The 14571-nt window shown below is 39.9% G+C and overlaps 1 protein-coding gene across 1 annotated transcript in view; it reads left to right on the top strand.

Moving 5' to 3' along the window:
- The window catches only part of LOC127452352 (major vault protein-like), a 28319-nt gene extending 14418 nt beyond the window's left edge, over window positions 1-13901 (top strand). Inside the window, exons 9-17 of the mRNA XM_051717769.1 lie at window positions 2327-2521; window positions 3485-3720; window positions 4642-4839; window positions 6692-6836; window positions 9949-10160; window positions 10618-10734; window positions 12455-12581; window positions 13013-13201; window positions 13386-13901. Of these exons, the coding sequence (XP_051573729.1) occupies window positions 2327-2521; window positions 3485-3720; window positions 4642-4839; window positions 6692-6836; window positions 9949-10160; window positions 10618-10734; window positions 12455-12581; window positions 13013-13201; window positions 13386-13514 (1548 nt within the window). The 3' untranslated portion in view covers window positions 13515-13901. The remainder of the gene's footprint in view (window positions 1-2326; window positions 2522-3484; window positions 3721-4641; window positions 4840-6691; window positions 6837-9948; window positions 10161-10617; window positions 10735-12454; window positions 12582-13012; window positions 13202-13385) is intronic.
- The last annotated feature ends 670 nt before the right edge of the window (window positions 13902-14571 follow it).

Below are 14571 nucleotides of genomic sequence, written 5' to 3'. Positions count from 1 at the left end.
GCGGACATGCTGTTGTGCCAGGGACCGATGGCGGGGGAATGGAGACTTCATCCTCAGATGGTTCTCAGGATTTGGGAAGTATTCGGCAAAGCGGAAATCGACCTATTTGCCTCCGTGGAGATCGGCTACTGCCCTCTTTGGTACTCCATGACCCAAGCCCCGCTGGGGGTGGACATCTCGGCTCACAAGCCGGCGAAAGCAAATACATGTTTCCCCCGGTACATCTCCTTCACTTTGTCATCTACAAAGTCAGAGAGGACAAGGAAACGGTTCTGTTAGTCACGCCGAAATGGCCCAACTAGTCCTGGTTTCCGGAAATTATGGAGATATTAGACGGCCCTCCATGGGAAATACCGCTAAGGAGGGATCTCCTCTCTCAAGCGCAGGGCACGATTTGGCATCCCCAGCTGGAGCTGTGGAACCTATGCGTGTGGCCCATGAACGGAGCACAGTGAACGAGCCTGTGGCAAGGAGGAGGGCGGGGCCGGGCCCTAATCAGGCTAATCAAGCCGAAGAGAGGGATAAAGGCGACCAGAGGAACAACCGCCAACCGCGAGGGGAGGAGGGGCTCCCTACCGACCACCTGCAGCAGTCGGGCCGGTGCCAGGGCTGGAGTAGACCCCTACCGGCTGCTAAAACGTGGCGGGGTCAAAGATAAGACTGCCTTCCGCAAGCAGGGAGGGGCTCACTGCCGACCACCTGGAGCCGGAGAACTGCTGCCAGGGGCGGAGGAGACCCCTACCATCCACCAAAATATGTAGCGACTATCTCTGCATTTCATGCCCCAGAGGCTGGCTCCTCTATATGCAGACATGATCTGATCATAAAGTTCCTTAGGGGAGCGAGGCGCTTGAACCCCCCTCGCCCTGCTGCAGTCACAACATGGGATTTAAATCTGGTGCTAAGGGCGCTCACGAGCCCTCCGTTCAAATCATTAGAATCCGTTGAGTTGCGTGTGCTTTCTCTAAAGACTGCACTTCTGTTGGCTCTGGCATCAGTTAAACGGGTGGGTGATACACAGGTGATGTACACTGTCAATTTACAATTCATGTCTAGAATTTTGACCAGGGCTTTCAAAGGCCACCATCAAACCCAAAAAAGGCTGTGCCTAAGGTTCTTTCCATGCCATTTAGTGCTCAAGTAGTTCACCTACAAGCTTTCTCTCCCCCACTGTTTAATTTGGATGAGGAGCAGTTAGCGCATTTATTATGCCCTGTTCGGGAATTACACACGTTTGTGGAGCGCCCTCCCCAGTTTAGGCTGTCAAATCAGCTCTTTGTTTGTTATGGAGGATGCACGAAAGGCATGTCCGTATCTAAGCAAATGCTCTCTCACTGGATCGTTGACGCGATCGCCCTCACCTATAATTCACAGGTCATGAAATGCCCTGTTGGTGTGGAAGTGCATTCAGCTAGAGGCGTGGCCTCTTCATGGGCGTGGACAAATGGTGTGTCCCTGCAGGACATATACCTTGCAGCAGGATGGTCTTCGCAAAATGTGTTGTGAGGTTTTATAATCTAGATGTGGTATTCATCTCTTCACGAGTCTTCTGTCTAGAGAGCTTACTATCCTAACACCCAGCAGGTGAGTCCAAGCTCCTTTATTACGGGCAGGTTCAAGAAGGAATTCCCCAAAAGTGTTTACCGCAGTGTCTCGTTCCCTTCATCTCAGGGAACCGCGTTTACATGTGTAAACGGAGACGATTTCCTTGTTTCCATCAAAGCACAAGAAGCTTTTTTGGAACATTCCCTAAGAATGCTATGATAACATGCTATGATGACATTTGTTATGCTTATAATATAATTTGTAACGTAAAATTTGAAGATACCCCCCCACACACACATTTTCACAAGTGGTTTCTGACTTTTGTACCCCATTGTAAAATATGTGTTTAAACAGCAAGAGCTCTATTCTTGGTTGCTGAATGTGCAGTGAATATATTGTGCAAGTGCAGGTCCTGATTAGACACTTACATTAAGAGCACTTTACAGATATTTACAGTCTTGCACAATTTCAAATAGTCTGTCTGAAGGTTGCACAACTCTCTTCACTGACTTATTCCTTCTTCCCCCTCCTTGTTATAAATAATTTAATGCCAATCCCCATTGTTTTATAAATATTTTAAATTTTTTTGTTTTAATCTTTTGCATACCTTTACTTTTCTCTTGCCAATCACCCTTGCCTTACACCCACCCACACACACACACAGTCTCAAAGTATGCCTTGTGTGCTGTCATGTCCATCCCCACCCTACACTAATGTCTGCCATTGTTACTCCTCCCTGCTTCTTTCTTTCACCCCATCACTTCCCCTCTCACCACTTCAGCAAGAAGAGGAAGATGAGGAAGGAGAAAGCCGTACCAAAAAGCGAGGGTCCCAGCGTCGTCCAGGTGATCGCTGGATGCTGCGTGGCCCGATCGAATACGTGCCACCTGCCACTGTGGAGGTGTTGCTTAGACAACAGGCTATCCCGCTGGATGAGAATGAAGGAATTTACGTCCGTGACATCAAAACTGGAAAGGCAAGATCTTCAGATCGCTCAAGCAAATTAATTCTTTACATTAATAAAGATTTTCTGGATCTCAATTGAGTTTGTAAACCCTTTAAAGAATGAAGAATAGGCCTTGGAGTTAGTACATTCAATAAATTAATGCAAATTATTTTCTTACCTGAGAATTAGCTTAGTCAAATTCAGCAAATTTCCTGAGTAGTGATAGACCGATATATATGGGCCAGGCCAGGGTTAGAAATTAAAGGGGGTTCAGGCATCAAAAAATGCCCCATAATGAATTCCTCTATTTACTGTAGGCCTTATTTTACATATTTATGTATAAATTATGAGTAGATGTTGATTGAATTTATGCATAAGAGGCCATAAATTCTCAATCTAGTTATTCATATTGAGAATCTGTTAATCGATTAATTACATTTATGTATTTGACAAAAGGATGACACCTTATATTTTTTTATTTAGTTGGGAAAAAATGTACTATAAAGGTATAAAACATACCTGAATATCAAGTCCATGGGGCAAATATTGCCCCTTAGTGGAAAAGTTCATTTCTGAACCTGGACCAGGCCAATTAATCTGTGAATATTTGGCTATTTTTAGATTATTGGCTAATGCACATATCAACCTTGTCTCCGTTCCAGCCTTTTGGTAAATTTTGTAGAGTATTAAAATATATATTGTGTAAAAATTGAGTATTCACCTAATTTTAGCAATTTTTGTGCATCTCATTTACCATCATTACACTGTATTATGCATATGTGAGTATAACCTCGGCCACCCTGCTCTCTAGTTATCATAACGATATTTAAAAGCCATATCTGTTTACCACTGCTCTTTTGAGTGTGATGAATTGAATTGTAGTTGATCTTAAGGCCTTATCCTGAACAACTGTAGAATTAGACTGTTAAACCTTACTTAAATAAATGCCTATAAAGTTCTTCAGTTCTGACTTTGTTCATGTGTGGTCCTCAGGTGCGTGCTGTGATTGGCCAGACCTACATGCTAACACAGGATGAGGAGTTGTGGGAGAAGGAGCTTCCAACCAATGTGGAGTCTCTTCTATGTCAAGCCCGTGACCCACTTGCTGACCGCTCTGAACGAGTAATGAGCTTTGGGCAAGCTGAGAGAGATAAAACCAGAGTGGTCTCTTTTCGTGTCCCACACAATGCAGCTGTGCAGGTGTACGACTACAGAGAGAAAAAGGCCAGGTAATGTTTGATGCTTGCTTGGATTACTGTCAAATGTCTAGTAATGAAGCATCTTAACCAATGATACCATAAAAAGGTTACTTAAAGACCCAGTGAAATGGCTTTATCACAGTTTTCTTTCCTAAGTTGATGAATTTACATTTAGAACTATTCTGAGACCCGTGCAGACAGACAGCACACTGGAGGTTTAGTCTTTCACTAAATAGGGAGCAAGGGAGCATCCTATAGCTTTGTGCATTCACTCCTAAAATTTGACTAAAAGTTCAGTTTCAGGCAGGGGACAATGGTAATCAGTTCATAGATTCAGAATTTATAATGTATAATTTTATTTTAACATGGTTGGAAGTGATTGGAAGATGCGGGCCATTACTTTGAATCTTAATTAATTATGCTAATTTCTGATGTAATGTCTGTAATGTCTCAAAAACATGAATAACCAACACTCCTGGAAAAATAATAATCAATTTGATTTTAAAAAATCTGACTTTCTATAGCTTGGTATTATTTAAAATTTCACAACTTAGTCCTGCTGTCCACATATGTTGCCATTAGACTATTTGCTTTAGAAAAAAACACTTTTTTTGCATGTTTATTGGGTGCTACTAGTTACAAATCAGAAAGGGAAATGGAAAATGCACACAGCAGTCACGCTCGGGTCTCAGGAGGTTATATAAGTATTTGCACTGAATCAACATGTTAAATCATCAGCACTAGCTTTTTTATATCTGCAGACTTTGTGATTTGTGTTGATTTTATTTAAACTCTGCTTTAGGCAATGATTACAGTTATTAGGTTTACATTTTTTTGTGAAGAATTACATTTTAATTAGAGATCAAGTGGAATTTCCTGATTTGGACATTGTAAATCACCCTTTACTTCAATTTCCTCCCCATTTTCTCTTTTTTTCTGCTTTTCTCACAGGGTGGTGTTTGGACCTGAAATGGTGATGCTGGGTCCTGACGAGCAGTTTACAGTTCTGTCTCTTTCTGGAGACAAACCCAAACGTCCAAATGTCATCAAAACCATTTGTCTCCTGCTTGGCCCAGACTTTTGCACTGACATCATCACCATCGAGACAGCCGACCATGCCCGCTTGCAGCTTCAGCTCTCTTACAACTGGTATGATGTGTTTGTATGTGTTTTTAAGCCCTATTTATGAGTAAAAAAATAAAATGGAACAGTATCTGCAAGCAATGCTTCTGTGCTAGCTAGTGTCGTAGAGTTATAGATCAGTGGTAGAGCATTGAGCGGTGATGTGTTTAAAGGAATAGTTTATAGAAAATTGTCACAATACGAGTTTGGAACAACAAGAGGGTGAATAAATAACTACTAAATGTTTATTTCTGGGTGAACTATCCCTTTAAGGATCTGGGGCCAGATTCACAAAAATGTTCTTAAGAAAAAAAATAAGAATGTTCTTAGGATACATTTTAAGAGGTGCGTAAGAATGTTCACAAGTTCGAAGAACATCTGAATTATTTTAATTTTCAATAATTGTATTTTATTTTAAGATTAAAATGACAGGCTTTGACATTGTCTGATCATACTAGCCTGCTCATGACGTTGCCTTGTCTAATACAACAAATTCAATACTTCAACACTGGTAAATCGTAATGATACATTTATCTATCTATTAACTTTTTTTTTTTTTTTTTTAAGTAGCAAGCACCTAACAATAATTTTTTTTTATTGTAAAGTGCATGAGATGTGGTAGATTAATGACATTAACCACCATATACTAGTTATATTGTTGTAATCCTCTCCATCATTTTGAGTCACTTTGACCGTAGAAATACAGTACTGTTTAAAGGTCTTTGGCACATAATATGCTTAAGATGGTTATTTATATCTTCAGTTTTAGTGTGTCAATGGGAAACATAAACTTTAGACAAACAATCCTTTTGCAGATAGATTGGAATAAAATAGAAGAACAGGGAGCCCTGCAACAGATGGCATGGCCCCCACAGGGCCCCCCACTGAACATCGAGTCAGTGTGGGATTACATGAAGAGACAGAAGCAATTGAGACAGCCTAAATAGATAGAAGAACTGTGGCAAATTCTCCAAGAAGCTTGGAACATCCTATCTGCCAAAAAACATGAAAAATTGTGTCCAAGTGTACCTAGGAGAATTGGTGCTATTTTGAATGCAGAGGTGGTCACAACAAATATTGATTTAGCCTTTTTTATGTTTACTTTGTATGACATTAATTGATATATTTTGGATTTTGTGAGTTGTATATCCTAGGATACGTTGCCCTATTAATGTACAAAAAAGTCAAAGTCATCAATATTTCTGTGTTTTATTTGATGCAACAATTATGAGTTTCTGACTTCCCCTCTTTATTTAAAACATATCATACATGTGTGTGAGAGAGAGTGTGTGTGTGTGTGTGTGTGTAACAAAACTGAGAAAAGTTTAGCTTTAAGGTTGCATGTATGACATGTTTAAGTGTAATGTGTGTAATATTGTGGATTAACCCTTTTTCTTCCCTCAGTCTGGCAACGTATCTTCAAGATGTGCTAAATAACAGCATGCACAACATATGACTTAATTTTCTTCTTCCGCATCTTAAGACAATGTTCACACTTAATATTAGCAGTTTGATTTTTTTTTTTTTTACTGAAGAAAAGAAAGATTAATATAATTAATTATCACAAAGTCAGCATGTCCTGCACCATGGGTGGCCATGTTGGTTTTAGGTCAGGCTGACTTAACGATCACAGAAAATTTGAACCAAGTCATGTGACCCACATACTCAAAACAGACCCTACTATGATAAATGATAACAAGATTGGGTGAGAAACTCTTTCTCATATCTCTTTTAAGAAACTAAAGAGTATGTATCTTGTGGTGCATGTTGCCTGTTTAAGGGTTAATTAAGAAACAAAATGGAAGTTAAGAAGAATTTTATTCTTAAGAGTGTTTTGTGAAACTGGCCCCTGGACTAGACTTCACTCTCTCTGTTTCAGGCACTTTGACATCAAACGGCCCGCTGAAGCAGCCAATGCTTCTGCTCTGTTCTCAGTGCCAGACTTTGTGGGTGATGCGTGCAAGGCCATCGCTTCCAAAATCAGAGGAGCCGTTGCCTCAGTGCAGTTTGACGACTTCCACAAGGTATGACACAATTTATTTATTTTATTTTTTTTACTTTATTGTTCTGATACTTGTTTCCTACAGGTTTATTGTGATGAACTTTAACCATGATGACAAGTGTGGCAATGAGTCAGTAACAGTTAAACTTTATCAAGTTGCTCAAGATATTTTTTTCCATTTTAGGCCTGTTTATCAATATGTGTTGCACAAAGCTTAACCCTACAAGTTGCTGTGAAAAGTGAAATGTAAAACTGCCAAAATATAAAGACCTTTCAGCTGGCACAACTGATTGATTGGTGGAAAGTAAATTACAAAAATATTGTTACCATACAGTGTTAATGTTTACATTAGTTAATACAATGACAGCAGGTTTTCTCCCCTTTTCTCCCCAATTTGGAATGCCCAATTCCCAATGCGCTCTAGGTCCTCGTGGTGGCGTAGTGACTCGCCTCAATCTGGGTGGCGGAGGACGATCCAAGTTGCCTCAAGGTCTGAGAATGTCAATCCGTGCATCTTATCACATGGCTTGTTGAGCGTGTTACCGCGGAGACGTAGCGCGTGTGGAGGTTTCACGCTATTCTCTGCAGCATCCATTTACAACTCGCCACGTGCCCCACCGAGAGCATGAACCACATTATAGCGACCACAAGGAGGTTAACCCAACGTGACTCTACCCACTCTAGCAACCAGGCCAATTGGTTGCTTAGGAAGCCTGACTGGAGTCACTCAGCACGCCCTGGATTCGAACTTGCGACTCCAGGTGTGGTAGTCAGCGTCTTTCCTTGCTGAGCTACCCAGGCCCCTCAATTTTGTAGTTTTTAATTGTATGCTAGGTACATTTCCTTGCCTTTGTTGCCTTCATTGAGATATTTGTCAACAACGACGACACCAGTATTCTTATACCCCTCCCAAGCCTCAGGGTTGATCAGAAGAAGCACGGCTTTGACCTGTGAACTACATCCTTCTGTCAAGTGCCACACATAGACATATTTGCCACCTGCTCCTTTATTAAGGTCAATCTCAACCTTTTTGAACCTTTTTGCCTTAAGGTTAGACTCATCCCGGGGGTAGTGGAAACATCCAAAGCAGTGAGAGCTCTGCTCATAACAGTTGAGCAAAGATACCAGAGGAAAATATAGTTCCATGAGCACCACGATTGGTATCTTCATCTACACGAGTGTAGCCCTGCTCAAATAGTTCCTTGTCTCTAGAGAAGTCAACATTTGCAGTGATGTCACAAATGTAGCTTGGCTGCGCTCTCTTCACCCACAGGTAAATTAATTTACCTCATGCCCTGTGGTTCAGATCACAGCCCAGCCTCTCCCAGCCATCTTTCAGAAGATCACGTTCCACTTTTGCATCGTTGGTTACCTTCAGGTTCACAATGGGAATGTCATATTCAGTGCTGCCGCAGAAGTACCACAGAAATATGTTATTTCCATCAGCTCATTTATTGAGATCTCTGTCAACCAGCTCATACCCAGCAGCAACCAGACCAGTTTTCATGCTGTTGTTGAAGGATAACTGGATCCTGGTCACAGGTTTCATGCCAGCATCTTTCTTGTACCAAAGAGAAATGCAGTTATAACCAGCACCTTTCTTGATATCCGTATTGTTATATTTGAGCTGATAGTCTTGAGCTCGACACATGTCTTCCTTGTACTTGTTGGTGGATACATTGAGCTTTGTTATTGGCTGTTCATCTGCCATTGTGGTTTGTTCAAATGTGATTGGCACAGAAAAAGTGATTTTTAAAATTCTGCAAAACAACACATGTAAGTGCTTATTATTTCATAATAAGATTATTAATATTAAAGGTGCACTTAGTAACTTTTGTCTTTGAGTCATCTTGGACTTACACTGACACCTAGCGGCTTGGATGCAGCATCATTTAAAATCAATAGTTTTCAGTTTCAGATGCCATTGTAGAAATGTAGTATTCACAGTCAGTCATGATTACTTTAATCAATGAGTGAAAGTGTCAAATAACAGGATGATTACTGAGATTAAGCGAGTAGTATTCGGCTTGTCATGTGATTCTAACATGACAGCCCCCATGTGCAGATCCTCTCCATGTAGAATAAAACCGTTTTTATAAGGTTACTGTTATGACTGGAGTCATTTTAATGTGAGTGGTCATGATTTCCTATATATATTGCAAAATTACAATTCATGTCTTTAGGAGTTACTGAGTGCACCTTTAATTGTTAATTAATATATTTACGGTTACAATACAGTTACCATTTCTGTACATTCATATTGTCATTTTGTTACCATTTGTATTTGTTGGCTTAAAACATTTCTGCACTCAGTGTTTTACTACAGTAATCCTTTTAATTATGTAATTCATTCACATATTTTTCAATAGTATTAATGCAACAGTATTTACTTTCAAATATGAGGCATGATCAAAAATCTGTTAGCATATAGCTACTTTTACTGAAGCATCTAATAATTCCTGTATGGGTCAAATAGGTTTCAGGATACCTGAAATGGTTCAGTTCTTTTTTTCTTTTCATACATTTATTTACCAGAATAATACATTACACCACCTACCTGTAAATGCAGGACCGGCAGTACTGTGTATTGCAAAAGACCCTGCTCTTGGAGTGCTTTGTTGGTGACAGGTTTCTTCTATTGCTGATTTATAGTGGTTCCATAAAAAGCATGGAAAGTGTTAGCCAGTCCTATTTTCTCCAAATTAAAAGCCTACCATCCTCAACTTCTGTGTTAGTGTGATGGTGTATCTGGGACCGCTAGAATGTGAAATCAAAAGTGAAACCATAATCCTCCTGCCCAGAAATCACATTATATATAGGGGGTTTTTCATTTGAAAGTAATCCACATACTTTCCAAACTGCACACATTGCAGAATGTGATGAGATACCACATATGTTTCACTAGGACAACATAAAGCTCTCATGATTTTTCTGAATACTGTTTCTTTAAATCTTATGCAAGTATACAGGAAATGTAAAACTGGTGATTGCAATCATGATGCCAGGTTTAGGGGGTGATTAAACACTATGGCAATAGAGCGGAAAGCTCAAATGTTACAAACCTTAATTTTAACACATAACTGCCTTTTATATGCCCTTGTAGCCCTGATCACGTGTGCCTGTTTCTCTAAAAGAACTCCATTAGGATCATCTGTTCAGCTGTCTTTGGTTTTGATGAGAAACTGGCGGTGAAGTCCAGCCTGCGTTTTGCTCAGAATGGGTTAATTATCAGCAGCGTGGACATTCAGTCTGTAGAGCCGGTGGACCAGCGGACCCGTGATGCCCTGCAAAAGAGTGTGCAACTAGCCATTGAAATCACCACCAATTCACAGGAGGCTACGGCACGGTAGGAACCAAACAATTCATCTCTCTTTTTCTCATGCAATGTTAAACCTTTAACCTTAAAAATTCTGTCATTTACTCACCCTCCATTTCTTTCCAAACCCATATGCTGATATGTTTTCCTGTGGAACACAAAAGATCTTAATGTAGTTTTTTACTCCTCAAATCAACAGATCATAGTGACCACATCTGTCGAGCTCCAAAAAAGACAACAAAAAAGACCATAAAAGCACCATAAAAGTAGTCCATATGACTCCAAATCTTCTGAAGCCATACTATATCTTTGTATGAGAAATTTAAGTCATTATTCACTTATAATCTTCCCCTATACTGAAGCTCTGAAATTTCACTTGTGATGGCATTCAGATTAATAAATGATGGATTGATAAAGTAAAATTCCTTTCTTGTTTTACCATGTATTTGTCTTTAACACACTTTAATACACATTCTCTTTCTCTCAGACACGAGGCAGAGCGTCTGGAGCAGGAGGCTCGTGGTCGTCTTGAGAGGCAGAAGATCAATGATCAAGCCGAGGCAGAGAAGGCGAGGAAGGAGCTGTTGGAGCTGGAGGCCCAGAGGTGAGTTCACTGCAAAGGCTTAAAGCACAGTGCAAAGCAAGCATCAAACCTTAAGTCCTATTCACACCGCCAGCGACATTGTTGCTTGATGTCCCTAGTCACTGTACTGTATGTCGCTAGGAGGCGTTTCTACTGCTGTCGCTGTAACGCAGGGGTACAAATACTAATTTGTTTATGAAGTAAACTTTGTTTCAAATTCTTAAAGGGATAGTTTACCCAAAAATGAAAATACTCTCATCATTTACTCACCCTCTTGCCAGATGTGTATGACTTTCTTTCTTCTGCTGAACACAAATGAAGATTTTTAGAAGAATATCTCAGCTCTGTAGGTCTATACATTGCATGTGAATGGTGGCCAGAACCTTGAAGCTCCAAAAGCACATAAAGGCAGCATAAAAGTAAACCAGTTGACTTTATTGGATAAATCCATATCTTCAGATGAGATATGATATGTGTGGGTGGTAAACAAATCAATATTTAAGTCCTTTTTTTACTACAAATCTCCACTTTCACTTTCACTTCACATTCTTCTTCTTTTGATTTTGGCGATTCGCATTCTTTGTGCATATCACCACTTGGACAGGGAGGAGAATGTATAGTAAAAAAGAACTTAAATATTGATCTGTTTCTCACCCAGTAGTAACTTCAGAAGGAATTGTAGACCAAAAAATACTTATACAACTGGTGTTCACTATATATTTATAATACATGAATCCCTTTTAAAGTCAATAAAATAATCCAGCCAAGAGCAGTGTGTTTCTTTTCTTTTTTTTTTTCTTGTTATTGTTTGATTAATATTAACAACATACCCGAAAGTGGCAGATCTAAGCTGCATTACACAAATCCGATATTTTAATACATATCTGCTTGTTTGTCCCACTATTTACATTTACCCTAGACATAACTTATTGTGTTTACATTAATACCTTGCCAAGACAGGCATTTTGATGGAATTTTTAAGTGTATTTGACCGTTTAGGAGCGAATGTGCATTAGCGCGAGCGCTCTCGGAGCGAACGTTAAGAACGCACACACATAAGCTTCCTGTCAGCAAAGTCCCTTTTGAGGCTGTCAGACACCGCGACCAGTCGATCACGATTGACGTTTCGAGAACCCCTGCTCTAACATTATTGTTGGACTGAACAACTGGCCATAGCTTTTCAAATTCTGATAACAGATGAGATGTACTGCCGGTAAAACTAAGATATCATTCTAATTTGAAAAGGAATTTTCAACGTTCTGCAGGGTAGAGTGTATTTTTTTTTTTTTTTTGGATTTGTTTCCCCTTTTTCTCCCAATTTGGAATGCCCAATGCCCAATGTGCTTTTAAGTCCTCGTGGTCGCGTAGTGATTCGCCTCGATCTGGGTGGCGGAGGACGAATCCCAGCTGCCTCCGCGTCTGAGACCGTCAACCCACGCATCTTATCACGTGGTTTGTTGAGCGTGTTACCACGGAGACATAGCGCATGTGGAGGCTTCACGCCATCCACCGTGGCATCCATGCTCAACTCACCACGCGCCCCACCGAGAATGAACCACATTATGTATCCACCAATATTTGTCGCTGGTGATGAACAAGGCTTTAGACGTTTGATTAACCAGACAACGAGGGTGTCCAGCATGACTCTGGTTTGGACTATTTTAAACATCGTCTGCACGTTTTTAGGGTCAATAATCTGATAATAAATATTTGTGTTTTTGAATGTGTGTGTCTGTCTCAGTGCTGCAGTGGAGAGCACAGGAGCAGCAAAGGCTGAGGCACAATCCAGAGCTGAAGCAGCTCGTATACAGGGAGAAGCAGCTGTTGAAGAGGCCAAACTCAAAGCAGAGGCTCAGAAAATAGAGGCTGTATGTTATCCACTCTACTTTGATGTGCTAGTTTTCATCTTTACCCATTCCTACCATGCATTTTTGATGTAGTTAGTCCTAAGACCAGTCTTAAGGAGACTTTTGTCTCTGCAGAACAAAAATGTGCTTTTCCCAGTCAGTGGGGGTTTTCAAGCCATTGAGATTCCCTTCTTTCATTGGATAGTTTAGAAATGCCCATCCTGATTTGGAAACACCCACTGGTTTCTACATTGAGATTCCTTACTTTGATTAGATAGTTTAGAAACACCCATCCTGGTTTGAAAACACCCACAGATTGGAAAACACCCATTAATGTTCCGCAGAGACCTATACTTGGTCTTAAGGCCTATTCTCACCAAATGCGAAACATAAATGTGAAACAAATCAACAATTGACACACTTGTTATCTTTTCACCTGCTTTGTGTGTCAGGATGCTGAGCTGGCCCGTCTGGCTAAGGCACGTGAGCAGGAGCTGGCCTATAAGAAGGATATGGACCAATTGGAGGTGGAGAAGCAGCAGAGGCTGGTAGAAATTGAGAGCCTGCGCTTTAGTAAGCTGGTGGAGAGTCTGGGCAAAGAAACCATAAAGGAAATGGCTCGAGCTGGGCCTGAGCTACAGGTATATTTTGTCCTCATGTCAAGTCCGAAAAACTATTTAGATATCACTAAAGAGTCAATTCAGAACTGATTATGACCCCCTCTAAACCTGGCACTAACATTCTGTCATTTCAATAGTTCGACAATAGACTAAATATAACAAATAACTATTTATCTCACAAACTGTATCCCGTTCCTTCATTCAGGTGAAGCTCCTGCAGTCTTTGGGTCTAAAGTCTACTCTTATCACAGATGGATCCTCCCCAATTAATCTCTTTACTACCGCCAATGGCTTCCTGGGGGCTCTGCAGGGAAAAGAAGACCAAAATGAATAAAGAAATAACAAAAAGAGGAGAGCGGTTGAGAGGCCTTATACTACATTATATGCATAAATGAAACTGTAATGAAATACTTCACATTATCACTCCCAATAGTTATTGCAATAAAGCCATGAAAGTGCAGCATGGCAGCACCATGCTGGCTTGTGTTTTTTATATGAGCTAATACATGCAACATTGTAATAGGTAGTTTTTTTTATTGACTTAAGAAAACTTTGTGTTAAAGTGAATGGGTCAAATAGATTGAAATTAAAGGGATAAAAGAGCCTTGAGTGCCCTGTGAATATGTTTTTCTTTACTATGCCATTTTCAACAATTAAACGCCTTAAGTGTCTAATAATACCTGCTCAGATATCAAATAAAAGTATGTTCTCAACCTTTTAACTGTTCATCATGCTGATTCGTGTCTGAACGGTGAAACGAATAACCAATACGAATTTTGCCGCGATTTGGCATGACGTGTGTGTAACTGTTGATAATCTCCCAGCATTTGTTAAAGGAATATTCTGGATTCAATACAAGTTAAGCTCAATCGACAACATTTGTGGAATAATATTGATTACCACAAAAATGTATTTTCAACTTTTTCCTTCTTAAGAAAAATAAGCAAAAATCTGGGTTCCAGTGAGACACTTGCAATGGAAGTGAATGGGACCAATGTGTAAATGTTAAAGTACCCACTGTTTCAAAAGAATAGACACAAGATATAAACAATATACATATTAAAATTATGTTAGTGTGATAAAATAGCTTAACCCTTTCTGTAAAAAGTTTTATCCAATTTTTGTTGCCATGACGACCTACTGCCATAAACACTAAAATCCTAAAATGACTGTAAAAACAACAACAATTTATACAATGTTACAGCTAAAATAATACACAATTTTTAAAAGAAGATTTAATGTAAGTGCTTTTATAAAATTATAAGCTTCACATTTCTGCCCTTAAACCCTCCAAAAACTGGCCCCATTCACTTTCATTGTTAGTGCATCACTGTAACCGAACTTTTTGCTTTTTCAAGAAAAGGAGGGAAGTGTTGAAATTATTATTATTA

The sequence above is a fragment of the Myxocyprinus asiaticus genome, chromosome 14 (genome assembly GCF_019703515.2).
Source record: "Myxocyprinus asiaticus isolate MX2 ecotype Aquarium Trade chromosome 14, UBuf_Myxa_2, whole genome shotgun sequence".
Taxonomy (NCBI): domain Eukaryota; kingdom Metazoa; phylum Chordata; class Actinopteri; order Cypriniformes; family Catostomidae; genus Myxocyprinus; species Myxocyprinus asiaticus.
Note: the sequence above shows the minus strand (reverse complement) of the source record. Positions and strands in the feature narration are given on the sequence as shown.